The following is a 14,615-nucleotide window of genomic DNA, read 5'->3' on the forward strand; positions in this document are numbered from 1 at the left end:
AAAAGGGTAAAAAAAAAAAAAACGTTTTATTAAATTATGTAATGCACTTATGCAGCAAGACATAATCAGTGGAACGTGATCCACCCATGCATATTTCAGAGTTTGTGATTTATTCAAACAACATAAATGGACAATTAGGAGCCAAGCATGATAACTGCATACTGTTGATGCCCTTAAAATATTACTGCATATGGACCATAACATAACACGTAACTGCTTATGCGGTTTCTTTTCAGTCCTTGTTTTGTCTCATACCCTGCAGAAAGCTATGGACAGTGTGACAATTTACGGGAACAATGTTCTCACCAAACAAGCTACTGTTATACACTATCTTTGCGCACTACATATGAGGCTGAAGTAAAAAGATAAATAATTCTCAAAATGTTCTAAAAAAGAGGAAGAAATATGGTTAGTAATAAATGAACTAACAGATGTGAGATTTCCATACAAAAGCCTTCCACTCCCTTTATATTTCCTGTGCACAATTAGTGGCACCAGAGTGAACAATGACATTTTCATTCTCACACAAATCAATTTAGATTGAGGGGAGGCAGCCTTACCAATCTGGTCCTCTGGGATGAGTGACTCAATGGGGGGGTTAAGCTCAGAGCTCTGCAGCAGGTAGGACTTCATCTGAGTCATGAACTGCCTGAGAGTCTGCAGCAGGTCCAAGCCTGATGTGTGGCATCCGCGATTCTCCAGCAGGAAGCTCACATAGTCCTGCACCAGGCAGCCAAAGTAAGTTCCTTTATCTCTGGACTGCTCCATGATCTTCCGAATGGCTTTCCTCTCAGGCGTCATCAAAGAATTGAGAACGGTGCTCATCTTGTGCAAATGTCCTCTAAATGCGCGTGGCAATGCAAACGTGCTACCGTTGCTCTGTTTCTTTGACTTGAAAGGTGGTGGCACCTCCTGGTCGCTCTCCAAGTTGATGCCATCATCTTCTTCCTCTTCTTCCTCCTCCAGGCTGCTGTCGCCAGCAGGACGGTGGATTCTAGATGGACTGGCCTCCATGGGCAGTGAGAAGCTCTGAGTAAAGTCAAGAGAGTCTGAGGATGAAGTGGAGATGCTGATGTCACTAAAACGGTCTCGTCTGGTGGAACTGTGCTCATCTGCGGGGCTGCTGTTCTCCAGAGTATTTGAGTTGCACATAGATATCTTGGCAAGGCTCCAAGATACAGCATCCTCAATGGTCTGGTCATCCAGGGCCATTTGGCAACGGAGTCCATCTGCATCAAGTAGGCTGGAGGAATTCTTACTGCGGGATGAAGGCACCAGAATAGGTTTGCTTAACTTTTTGGGTGGGGAGGAAGAGGGAGAAAAGGAACTGAAGGAGGAACTTAACCTCCCAAGAAAGCTACTCTTTTCCTGAGGCGTTTTGATCCAGCAGGCTGTCTCAGGCATGGTCTTCTGCTTGCAAAGGGCAAAGTGAGGAGGTGGAGGCCGAGGAGGCGGGGAGCGAGATTCACTATTGGATCTACTCCCACTTGTTTTGGAGCTGTTTGGCGTACTGCTTTCACAGCTACGCCTGTTCTGCTGGCAATCTGTTTTGTGCTGGGCACTTTGTTGGGGCTGAGAGGTGCCCTCGTTGCCAGGGGATGTTAATGTATCTGGCTTGTTGGGTGACTGGTTAGGTTGGTGTGTCTGTAGGAAAAGGGGATTGATGAAGCACAGTGCTCCGTTGGATTGACTGCATTCAAGCTGGGATGGGGTACGAGTGAGTGGGATGGCTGGAATGCTGTCTCTTAGGGACAACTTACAACCCCACTGTTTTGCTCTCTGTTGTGAATTTTCACAAATGCTGCCCCAAGAAACGGAACACTTCCTCTTATTGCAAAACTCAGAGTCCCAGAAACCTGCAGAAAAACAGCACAACACAATAAAATAAGGCATTCTGATTTGATAAAGAATCACAAAATTGAAATTCAGCTCATCCTCTGATTATGAGGAAGTAAAAAGGCATTCAACAGTTATACACTTGAGTCATACATTTAATGGAAGTCAAAAGCAAAACAGTAATAAACTACATAATTGCAGAACAAACAAATAAAAAGGGAAGCTACTTAGAGAATAATTATATAAAGCAGAAACTGTTCAGTAATTTCACAAAAAAGCGAAAAGTCCAACAATACATTAAAAATACTTCAGAATGAAATCCAAGCACTGGTAAAATCAAATAGATGCAGACACAAAACCGCAAAACATTTAAATGACAAAAACATATGAAAACAAAGACAGCTCAATTATCAACAAAAACCTGAAGACACTTACACTACATGTATTGACAGTCTTCTCATTAAGCTGTTTAAATGGTTTCAGATGGGAAAGTTTACACGTCTACACTCTATGTGGCGACTCTGCTGTCTGAGTCGCAAGTAGTAGTGTGGATACACACACACACACACTCAATGGTGTGAGTCATGCATGCTAACGAAGGGGTGGGAGGAGCACAGACGCTGCAGCTCTCTGTTCCCTCTCTCGTATTGTGCACTGGTTCATCCTAAAGGCCGCCTCTTCAAATGTTTTCCATTGATGCAATACAAGGCAATGACTTCTCTTTGCTTTGGTAATGTGATCTTTCATTTTCAGGAAAAAGACACTTTACTTTGCTTTTCTCAACTTAAAGGAATAGTTCTCCTTAAAATGAGAATTCTCTAATCATTTACTCACTGTTATGCTGTGTCATACTCATATGACTATTTTCTTTAGCGGAACACAAATGATATCATCTGAATATGTCGATACAATGCAAGTTAAAGGAATAGTTCACCCAAAATGTGCTGATAATTTACTCATCATCAGGCCATCCAAGATGATTCTGAGTTTTTTTCTTCATCAAAACAGAACAGACCAAATATCAACTCACTCCACTTTAAATCTTGACATCTGCAATCTACCGACTTCTACTACTGGATGCAGTCAGTGTGAATATTTTTCATGTTTACAATGCATTTGTTAAGGTATTAATTATATTACATATTTAAATGTAGTAATTTAGCAGACGCTTATCCAAAGAAACTTATAAATAAGGAATGCTACAACACAAGCAAATCATTACATGGAGACAGATAGTAACATAAAAAGTGCTACAAATTAAAAAAGAAAATCATAACTAATCAATTTCTTTGTATGGACAATGATGCAATGAAATTGAATGGTGACTGAGACTGACATGCTGCCTAACATCTTTTGTGTTCCATAAAATAAAAGAGCCAAAAATAGTTTTTTTTACTTTTTGAATTTTAAACCGGACAGGAGAAAGTATTTTAACATCAAAAAAATTATTCACTTCAGCTTTAATATCATTGATGACTTGCAACATAAAAGCGGGAACTGATTGCATCATTATAATCAGTTCATCAGAACTGACACACCTGTGCAGGCAAGGGTTACTGCAATCCAGTTGAGTTACTGGAAATCTGCACCTGCACATACAGTTGTACTTGTCTTTAGTCTATTCTTTTTATTTTTCTTCTTTGTCTGACTCGCTGTAAAGAAACTTCAAATGCTAACATTGTTGCATTTTCTTTGTCTTTCTACTCTCATTCTCAACTTTTCTCATGTTGTCCTCAGCTCACCTCTATTGTCCCAACCACTGGCTACGTTTATATGCACACTCATAATACAATTATAATGCAAACATGGCAATATTGCACTTAAACTGTAGCTCAGAATATTGTGATTATGATATTGCAATTATGCTTATAATCAGAGTAATGATAATTGCAGTCAGATATATGGAGTACTCCTATTTTAATTGCTTTATACTGGCATGTAAACGCTTTAATCACATTTCTTCCACTCTGACCAAAGTACGTCTGCTAGATAGTGTTCCACACAAGCACAGGTTCGAAAACATTGTGAAAAAGAACATGCATTTCCTTTTCGGTTTCATGTAAAACGGCAGTTCCATACACCATTTTCAAGCAGTGGTACTCCCCATCTACAGCCCCACGGCAAAAGAAAACATATTTTCCAAAGTTGTGAAAGTCCGTTTGCAGTCCGAATTGAATGTCGGGGAGATAAAAGATCATATGCTGCAAAATAATAGGAAGGAAACATGTTTTTGAAATTAGTTTGTGCTTGCAGATGAAACACAACATCCATCTGTGTATTCCGATTCACACACAAATGACTCTTATGAACTGATTATTTTTAGTGAATCAAAACAAAGAATTCATCCAGTGTAGACAAAAATGACTCTTATAAAGTGGTTCTTTTAATTAATTGCTCAAAAAGATTCACAAACCGACTGACTAATTTGCCTTATGCCAAGAGACATATTTGCAACCAGTTGTTTTTAGTAATAAATATTCATATAAATATAACGTGATTTATGTGGTCGGCCCAAATCATGTAAACCCCATTATCTTCCCCATTATCGCAATAATCAGAGTACTGGTGTACATGTAAACGCAGCCACTGTAGCCAGACAATGAGCAGCTGGAATTAAGTGAAGTCTGGTGGAGTTTATCTTGGAAGTGATCCTGGTATGGAGGTACCACACCCATCCTAACTCTTAATTTTACTCTCCATGGCCATTTCAGAATTCATTATTGCCTACCCATATTATTTCAAACATCATTCTTTATCAGAAAAGATACAATACCGGTCAAGAATCAGTACCTGTCCCACCTTTTCTGTTGAAACTGATAGGTCTCGTTGAAGAACATCTGATCCCCTCTGAGATTACAAGAATGTATTCTCACAAATCTAAATGATCATCCTATTTCAATTCTATCTTATTACCACCCACCTAAATTATAACCATCTCCAATTCTTGAGAATGCAGATATTTATATACCAAATGTAAATGTAAAATGTTATATCTTGAAATTTAGCATTAAACAACAAGTTGAGTTCGATGTTATATATTAACTACAAAAAGAAAGCTCTGTGTTTCATTCATCCTTGTGTTTAGAGCACTCTGTTCCACCGCAAAAAGAAAGCTTAGCTCAACAGTGATGTACGCAATTTATTATTTGCTTTCAATTGTGTTTATAATCCAACCGCATATAATAAAGCTTCAGTATTTTTTCTTTTTGTAATTAATCTCATAATCTCTGCTACTTCCAATGAAAAACATACATCATACGTCTCACTATAGGAATGTCGTAAGTTACATACATCACATAAGGTGCACAGTTACAGCATTTTCAGACAAAGCACACAGGCAGATCTCTGTTTGACAGAGACATTTACAAGCATCAAACACATCTGTGGTCAATTTCACCTCCCTGCGGTCTCATCATGTGCACGTGTCAACCATATGAGCTGTGCATTAAATGCCACGTGTCCAATGTTGATGTGTGCTACATTGCAAAGTAACACCGGTGTTGTAAATGCTCCAGAACATATCAAACTGATGTTTTCAAGAGCCATATTTGAATTCACACTACATGTCGGATGTTGTCGTACTACAGAATCAGCATGTCTCATACAGTCTGTGAGGTTTATGCCAGAGCATGAAAATAAATGACCTCTAAGTCTTAACTAAAAAAGACTACGTATGACTTACTATGTGGTGAATAGTCATCTCGCAGATGCTTTCACCCAAAGTGACAGTACACTTATTACATGGATCGAACCAGCAATGTTCCAGTTATGCCACACTCCCCATGTGGCAAATCATGCAATCTGATTTGCAACCCAAACAGTTTTTCCGTAGTCTCTAAAATACTGCATATTTGTGTTCTTTATATTGACTTAATGCTTTAGAGTTGGTGGTCATCAATTGTTCAATAAAAGATGATGCGTCCTCTACTACACTAGGTGGGTACCAGGGTATGAAATTTGCACCCACCACCAGCCAAATGCAGGTAATTTTAGTGCAGTGATGACTAATTTTAGTCATCTTCCTGCAACTATTGCGGGTGATATGTAAGATGTCTCGGAGTGACATATAACAAGAAATGCATTTAGACACAGACTCACGTTTGAAGAAACACCTGATTGTATTTTGAAGAACATACATAAGAAAAACCATTGAACTTTGTTCTGTTTGTTCAGAGTTTCTTCTGTCCATTACAGCTGATAGACCCATTTACTATTCAGTATATTCCATACAACGTATTATCATTAATTAATTATACAATTAGTTTTTAGGTAGAGTGCTTAAACTTAAATGTATATTTATATATCAAGATTTTGGAAAAAAGATTTTGTTCTCTAAAAAAGAATTGGCCATTCCACCAGCCACTGTGGATGGTGGTCAGAAAAGTTAATTTCATACCCTGGTGGGTACTTTTTATAACTCTTGTAAATTACCAGTACCTGAATTCTATTTTTAATGCAACATTTGCATAAGGCTCAGGGTGCACACTGCATTACACCCAGTCATTCAGACAGATGGTATAATTAACATATAAACTTGAGGGGCACAAGAGCACTCTGCTGTCTCAGTAATGCTTAAACTCAACAGTCAGCATTTACGGTCAATAAAACAGGCTATGGAAAGCAAACATTCGTGCAAAGAGCAGTAATCTCACCTCTTCCTAACTGAGCCACCTCCTCCAGATCTGTAGGGGTCTTTGCAGCAGCGATAGCCTCAGGGAGCTTCAAGGTGAACGGCAGCACGTCCCTAGAGAGAGCAGAGGGATATTGAGAAGAGCAAGAAACATTACTAACATGCTTCAAGAAAATATTAGGCATAAGACAATGCCTTTTTTATAAAATATTAAGAGAAATTATATCTCTGAAGCGTAATTTATTTCAAAAATGGAAATGTTGCTATTTTAAAAATCTCAGTAAGAAAAGTTGTTGGACTTTAGTACCATATCTCAAGAAGAAGTATTAAGCAGTTAACCAGAACATGTGGGTGAGTTTGGCAAATGGAGAACTAGCAGAGGTGACATGTCAATGGCGAGTCTAGCAGACCTTGCAATTACACAAATGAGTCTACAGGTGAAACTCGAAAAATTAGAATATCGTGCAAAAGTTCATTAATTTCAGTAATTCAACTTAAAAGGTGAAACTAATATATTATATAGACTCATTACAAGCAAAGTAAGATATTTCAAGCCTTTATTTGATATAATTTTGATGATTATGGCTTACAGCTTATGAAAACCCCAAATTCAGAATCTCAGAAAATTAGAATATTACATGAAATCAATAAAAAAAAGGATTTTAAATACAGAAATGTCGGCCCTCTGAAAAGTATAATCATGCATATGTACTCAGTACTTGGTTTGGGCCCCTTTTGCATTAATTACTGCCTCAATGCGGTGTGGCATGGATGCTATCAGCCTGTGGCACTGCTGAGGTGTTATGGAAGACCAAGATGCTTCAATAGCGGCCTTCAGCTCTTCTGCATTGTTTGGTCTCATGTCTCTCATCTTTCTCTTGGCAATGCCCCATAGATTCTCTATGGGGTTCAGGTCTGGCGAGTTTGCTGGCCAATCAAGCACAGTAATACCATGGTCATTGAACCAGGTTTTGGTACTTTTGGCAGTGTGGGCAGGTGCCAAGTCCTGCTGGAAAATGAAGTCAGCATCTCCATAAAGCTTGAATGCTGAAGGAAGCATGAAGTGCTCTAAAATGTCCCGGTAGAAGGCTGCGTTGACTCTGGACTTAATAAAGCACAGTGGACCAACACCAGCCGATGACATGGCTCCCCAAACCAACACAGACTGTGGAAACTTCACACTGGACTTCAAGCATCTTGGATTGTGTGCCTCTCCATTCTTCCTCCAGTCTCTGGGACCTTGGTTTCCAAACGAGATGCAAAATTTGCTCTCATCAGAAAAGAGGACTTTGGACCACTGAGCAACAGACCAGTTCTTTTTTTCTTTAGCACAGGTAAGATGTTTGACATTTGAAGCCCATGTCCAGGACCCGTCTGTGTGTGGTGGCTCTTGATGCAGTAACTCCAGCCTCCAGTCCACTCCTTGTGAAGCTCCCCCACACATTTGAATGGCCTTTTCCTGACAATCCTCTCCAGGCTACGGTCATCCCTGCTGCTTGTGCACCTTTTTCTTCCACACTTTTCCCTTCCACTTAACTTTCTATTAATGTGCTTTGATACAGCACTTTGAGAACATCCAACTTCTTTTGCAATTACCTTTTGAGGCTTTCCCTCCTTGTGGAGGGTGTCAATGATGGTTTTCTGCACAACTGTCAGGTCAGCAGTCTTCCCCATGATTGTGAATTCAACTGAACCAGACTGAGAGACCATTTAAAGGCTCAGGAACCCTTTGCAGGTGTTTAGCTGATTAGAGTGTGACACTTTGAGCCTACAATACTGAACCTTTTCACAATATTCTAATTTTCTGAGATTCTGAATTTGGGGTTTTCATAAGCTGTAAGCCATAATCATCAAAATTATATCAAATAAAGGCTTGAAATATCTTACTTTGCTTGTAATGAGTCTATATAATATATTAGTTTCACCTTTTAAGTTGAATTACTGAAATTAATGAACTTTTGCACGATATTCTAATTTTTCGAGTTTCACCTGTATAAGAGTCTGCTCTAAACATGTACACTGATTATGACTCACTAACTTAGACTATGTCTTCTTTACTATTATTGGTTCTTCAACGCTATCAGGTTGAATTCGGCGTGCACCATTTCTTGCCGTGCCTCCTCGTAGACTTTTTCCCTTTGCGATCGCTCTAATTTATATCGGATCTCTGTAGAAGACCATATCGCAAATAAAGTGCTCGTTTTCATCCTTGTTTCCTGAATGCTTTTGATTTCTGACTTTATTGTGGGGATTTTATTGTTGTTATAGTGAAAAAGATCTCCTTGTGCAGATGGTATGCAATGCTGCCACAAACCTTTTCGTTTACCCCAAAGAGCTGAAAGACTTGTTTTGCCTATCATAGCAAAGACACATGTACCCCCCATCCCATAAACCACTGAGCTACAGAAACATGCTTGGGGAATTTTTACTGCTTTTAATCTAAACATGTTAGGCTAGTTTTTAAGATTTCTTACGAATGATTAATTTCAAAACCAACGACACATAATGGACACCGCCCTTATTATTTTAAATATAAAACAGACCAGTAAACATATTAGAAACATAACAAGACATGCACTTTTAGTGGTAGTTTTGTTGCTAATCGTACCTGCTAATACAGCAGAAAGCCACCAGTCGAAAGAGGTCTGCAAAGCTGATTCCTGAGCCCTCCAGGGAGAAGGCTGAAATACACACACACACACACACACACACACACACACACACACACACACACACACACACACACACACACACACACACAGTAGGTTACACAACACAGGCAACTGGATAAACTGGAATGATCTGAACAGCCTCACTCAGAGGGAAATGTAAACAGCTCCAAATGTATACTTTTAAACTTCCTTCAGTAAGTTCCTACACAAGCCACACATGATCTGACCCACTTATGAAGAGAGAGTGACAGACAAATACAGAGAGAGAAAGGAGATGTGACTGGAGAATTAACTGTATTGATGGAGAGAAAAAAAGTTGATATCATTTGAGTGAACTGGAAAGGGGTAAAACTCTAAAACATAAATAGCTCAACCAAAAATTCAAGAAATTCGGTCATTATTTATTCACCCTCATGCTGTTCCAAACCTGTATGACTTTCTTTTTTCCATGGATCAGCCTCTCAATTCAGGCAAAATGTCTAACCGACATGCACTGCTTTAAGTCCAGTGACAATTGGCCTGTGCAGCACTGCATGAAGTCGAACACACCTATTAACGTTCTTGATGGTTACAAAACCCAAAAGGAAGGTGATGGAAGGGTGTATGTGCATATGATCTAGCATCCTAACAATCACAAAAGGAGACATTTTTAATAATGTGCTGGATGCTTTTTTCCCCATGCAATTACAATAAAATGGGACGTTCAAGCTTCAGAATGGTTGCAACAACCTGGGTTTGGAACAAAAGCAGGGTTAGTAAATGATGACAAAATAAATATATATTTTTTCGGTGAGCTAATAATCTAATTGCTACCAAATAAAAACGTTCATGTTTTACTACAAACAATACTGCTTTAATCATGTGCACTAATGTGCACGTGTGATGTACAAAATGTAATGAGTAGAATATTTCAAATCACTACATAAGTCTTCCAGAAACTGTCTAAGACTGTGGTTATGAACCAGGTAAAAATTGGATAATAGATCAGAAGTACTGAAGGGATAATTGCATTTCAATTAACCCTCTATTCTTCTGTTATTTTTAAAACAAATAAAAAAATAAATAAATAAAAAGAAAACACATGACAAAAAGAACAGACCCATAAACCCAAATTCCAGAGTCAGACAAGAAGACAACTTTCATTAATAATTTCTTGCACCCTACAAAATACATACCAAATCCATAAACCTACAATTCCATAAATCAAACCAACTTTAATTCTAAATGGAATGTCACACTACCACATAGAAAACATGTTTTCAAACAGAATTTACAACAGAGGGACAAAGGGCCAGTGTATAAAATTAAAACTTGAACTTAAAATGTCAGAGAAAACAAAGTCTGTTGTTTGTTACTGATTTGCTGCTGAATTATCTGTCATGACACAGACAAAGAGATGCAGATATGCCAAACAATAAGACCGGAATTGAAAGGTAAAACAAAAATAACCAAAAACTCCAGGCAGGAGGAAGTGACAAAAGAAAAATAGTAGAGAAAATAAATAAATAAATAAATAAAATCACACAGACACACACAATTAGTGGTCTTTGCATGGAAACTAATGTAGGGGAACCTGGTATCTTACTATATTGGCTCTCTTTAACTGGAAAGTCCCGAAAAGTCAGTGTGTCACTTTCAATCCGCAGGGAAATCACCTTTTTCTGCAGTCTAGCAGACCTTCTCACCACAAAACTCTAGATCCAACACAGACACACAGAAATAGAAGACCTACACATAAACATGCTTCTGTAAATAGTAACAGAACAAAATGATGTTAAGCATGTGTCTTTGTTAACAAGAATTGAGTGTATTAAGAGTATACAGTAGTGCTGACTGCAGTGTCTGTGCAGTCTGTGTCTTTACCCCCGCCGGCTGCGGCTGCAGAATGTGTCTAGCTTCCTCGTCACTGAGTGGCAGCAGCAGCCATACAGAGTGTGTCTGAATTAGTCGGTCCAAGATGCTCATCCGTCTGCGCAGAGAGTCATACCCAGAGTCCCTCACTCCTGATGCAACAGCACATTCAGAAGATTGGAGGAACAGGCCGCTCACCTCTCTTTCCAGACTACACACATATAGAGCGAGAAAGAAAGACTTAGGGTCTCACTAGGTTATAAAACCTAGTGAGCTGTCTCTGGAGGCAGCATTGACATCATAGGCTAACAACACCTGTTGCGAACGAGGTATATCCTTCCCCGGTAGGCAATTACAGAATGCACTTTGATGAGATTGGTGGAAATAATAATTCCAAGATGGCAGATGAAGCAAGCTAAAATTTTGTTTAGAAACATCTGATAGAAAACTAACTAGATTACTCCAAATGTGTGTGCTGTCTATATTTATGCTCAGAGTATAACATAATTTCTTTAGCGTCACCTGTATTGAAATCAGTTGCGAGTAGTGTCTCCCATGCACTGCCTGTTATTTGACTGTATATTGAAAATTGTCATAAAATTCCATGTCATGTTGTTCCAAAAGTGCTATTTGAATTACACATGGAGTTGCTGTCAATGTAGAGCATTCTAAATCGGTCTCTTATGAGACCCTATTTCAGTTAGGATGCTACCACAGAAGACAGCTGCCTATGCAGGCACGAGTCAACAGACCCATTGAAACCCTTATATCACAAAAGACAAGATAGATCAAAACAACACTAGGTCATGGAATAAAGGAAGCAAGACTATGTCATCTACTTAAAAAACAAAAAAAAACACACTGACCTAAAGTACAATTAAAAACAATACAACTTCATCTGAATGGAAGAACTATTAGGGATGTCAAAAGTACCTGTAATTTAGTACTAAAGTTAAACTGCTAAAATAAATAATGCTCCTCTCTCAAATCCAGCAGCAAATGCTAATGTTAATGTTAAAATCATTCACACATCTAATAATCATGCTGTGAATAACATGGCAATCATTTTAGTTACTTTAATTTGCATTTGATTACATGGATATTTCGTTTTTCTTCCATTTCTGAATATTTACTTGAATAATTGATACTGCTGTTAGATACTTGAAAAAAAGTAAAGAACTTACTTAATTTGTATATTTCACTGGTATAAGTATTGACAACTGATATTTGGCTATTGTGTCAAGCACAATTATATTGGTCAATAGTAAGCAATTGTGACTGGCAACTCACTAACTTTTCAGGAGAGGATTAATAAATAAATTATGTACAGGGTTGTATATGATTTTGAACTTGACTCATTATGAATCCAGCAGAAAATAGAGTTTGGTGCTTGTTTTGGTAGAATGCACGACTGGCACACTAGTTGTTTTCCAAAACGTTGGAACCCTCCACTTGTTATGAAACACCTGAACTTATTGTTCCTTGCACTTCCTATAAATTCTTGGAAATGTGGTATTGCAAAAGACCTGAATGTTCTATGGCCTGTAATATAAGACAAGCTCCACCTGTTGGAAAACATGGAGCAGTACAACAACAAAACTTGAGAATGAATCTAAACAGTCCAAAACATCAGCTAAAGGCAAAATACCTCTGTTTTAAAGGTAAAGTTTGTAATTTTCTCAAAGTTAAAATACTTTCTCCTGTAAGTGGCTCTGTGGTGTTTTAAAACTTTTCTCTCTTTGAGTGGTCCGCCACACAAAACAAAGGCAGTTTGTTTTTGTTTAAAATTAGTCATTGCTGTGATATCCACAAAGCCACATCGATTAACCTTTTTTCTGTAAAATCAAACTACGAATGGCTTACTTGTAATTGTCTCTGCATATTAGGAGCTATGGGAAAGGAGACTACTTAAACATTGAAAAATCACACACAGCTTTACACTATTTTAAAGCCATTAAAGAGGATGAGGGTGAGAGTGATAAAGGCTGGACTCACCCCTGTAGGATCTCAGTCTCAGGCTCTCTGGCTGGTTGGACCATTTCCTGCTTTAGCTCTGAGATTTCCGTGGAAAATGTGTCGATCAGCTACAGTCACACGCACAAAAACACAGGGCAAAACAAATCCAAGTGTGAAAACCAGGGAATCTGTACACATTCTGAATGTTTTGCATTAATGGGAAGTGGCATCCTATGGAATTAGTCATCATGATTTGATTCCCATTAAACCAGAAACAGCGGCCACTTCCCTTCAACAAGTAACAGTGGGAACAACTCAGACAAAAACAAGAGAAATCTAGGCACATTATGAAACACTGAACCACAGAGCAAAAGACTGGACTTCATGTGCAGTGTGTAGATTGAGTGCATAATCCAGTGCTCTATCACCTCTAATGAACCAATTATTACTTTCACAAGCATATCACCCTCCAAACACTAATACTACAACCTATAAAGAACAATGAGTGCTCAAACATGCTTGTGAAGAAAAAGAAACCAGTCAGAGGTTACCACAGAAATGTAAGCTTGGCAGGCAGTATGCATGCAAATTCACTGCTATCTTGGTTGCTTACTGTACATATATACAATAAACAGCGACATAACCAGAATTTTAGCCAATGTAACATTAAAAGACTTTCAGAAGAAAAATAAGTATTCTGCGTGCCCACGACGTTCTTTAGCAAAGCAAACTACTTAGATCAGCCATGAAGTAAACAAATTTTAAGTGAGTTACGTGTACTTAAGAAAAATGTTTCAGGACTTATCCTAGTGGCCAGGAGGGGGCATGCTTTCTTTTGTTTATAGTTTTCTACTTTTGCGTTTGCATGAACAGCACAGGAGCGTCATTTACAAAAGAATTAAGTAATAAATTATCAATCTATTAATTTGAAAATAAAAATGTGAATAACTAAACTAATTTACAAATGGACAAATAAAGTCACAGTTAAATGAGTTTATTTAATTCATGTTTTACTTCTATTTTGCAATAAAATAGCTCATTAATAAGTCATTTTTAAATGCACCTTTTAAATGGCATTTTAAAAAGCATTTGGCAATTGCTTTTCTTCATTGTTTGACTTCACCTTTTACCATTTAATAATCATACCAGCTGAAGCCCAGGAGTGCCAATTAAAAAAGAATGAAGGAATAAATTATCAATCGATTATTTTGAAAAATAAAACTTAAAAACTGATTTATAAATGGACAAATAAAAACACATTTAAATGTGTTTATTTAATTAATGTTTAAAAATGTCATTATATTTAACAATAAAATTGTGCATTAATCATATTTAATCTTTAAAATGTCATTAAATGTAACAATAAATGAGCACATTAACACATTTTTTTAAATAACTTTTTTATACACTTTAAAAAGGTATATGGCAATTGCTTTTCCTCATCCTTTGCCAATGGCTGTTCTTTTCCATTTTGCTTTTGCTTTACCAATTAAGAATCGAGAGCAAACAATTAACTTTTGACTCAGTTATAAGAGACACCCCCTCTTCCACTTGTCACTCGAAGAGGATGTAAGACGGCCTGTCATTGGACGACGGTACGAGCAGTTTAAATGATATTATTGGATCTGCACATAAGAAACGGATGCGAAACATCAGAAGTTAATGGTGGC

At 37.8% G+C, this 14,615-nt stretch overlaps 1 protein-coding gene across 1 annotated transcript in view; it reads right to left on the reverse strand.

Moving 5' to 3' along the window:
* The window catches only part of rin2a (Ras and Rab interactor 2a), a 70,976-nt gene that overhangs the window by 15,860 nt on the left and 40,501 nt on the right, over nt 1-14,615 (reverse strand). Inside the window, exons 3-8 of the mRNA XM_052151515.1 lie at nt 12,985-13,073; nt 11,002-11,200; nt 10,724-10,832; nt 9,075-9,147; nt 6,489-6,580; nt 561-1,856 (exon numbers count right to left, since the gene is read on the reverse strand). Of these exons, the coding sequence (XP_052007475.1) occupies nt 561-1,856; nt 6,489-6,580; nt 9,075-9,147; nt 10,724-10,832; nt 11,002-11,200; nt 12,985-13,073 (1,858 nt within the window). The remainder of the gene's footprint in view (nt 1-560; nt 1,857-6,488; nt 6,581-9,074; nt 9,148-10,723; nt 10,833-11,001; nt 11,201-12,984; nt 13,074-14,615) is intronic.

This window comes from Xyrauchen texanus, chromosome 20 (genome assembly GCF_025860055.1).
Source record: "Xyrauchen texanus isolate HMW12.3.18 chromosome 20, RBS_HiC_50CHRs, whole genome shotgun sequence".
NCBI classification, from domain to species: domain Eukaryota; kingdom Metazoa; phylum Chordata; class Actinopteri; order Cypriniformes; family Catostomidae; genus Xyrauchen; species Xyrauchen texanus.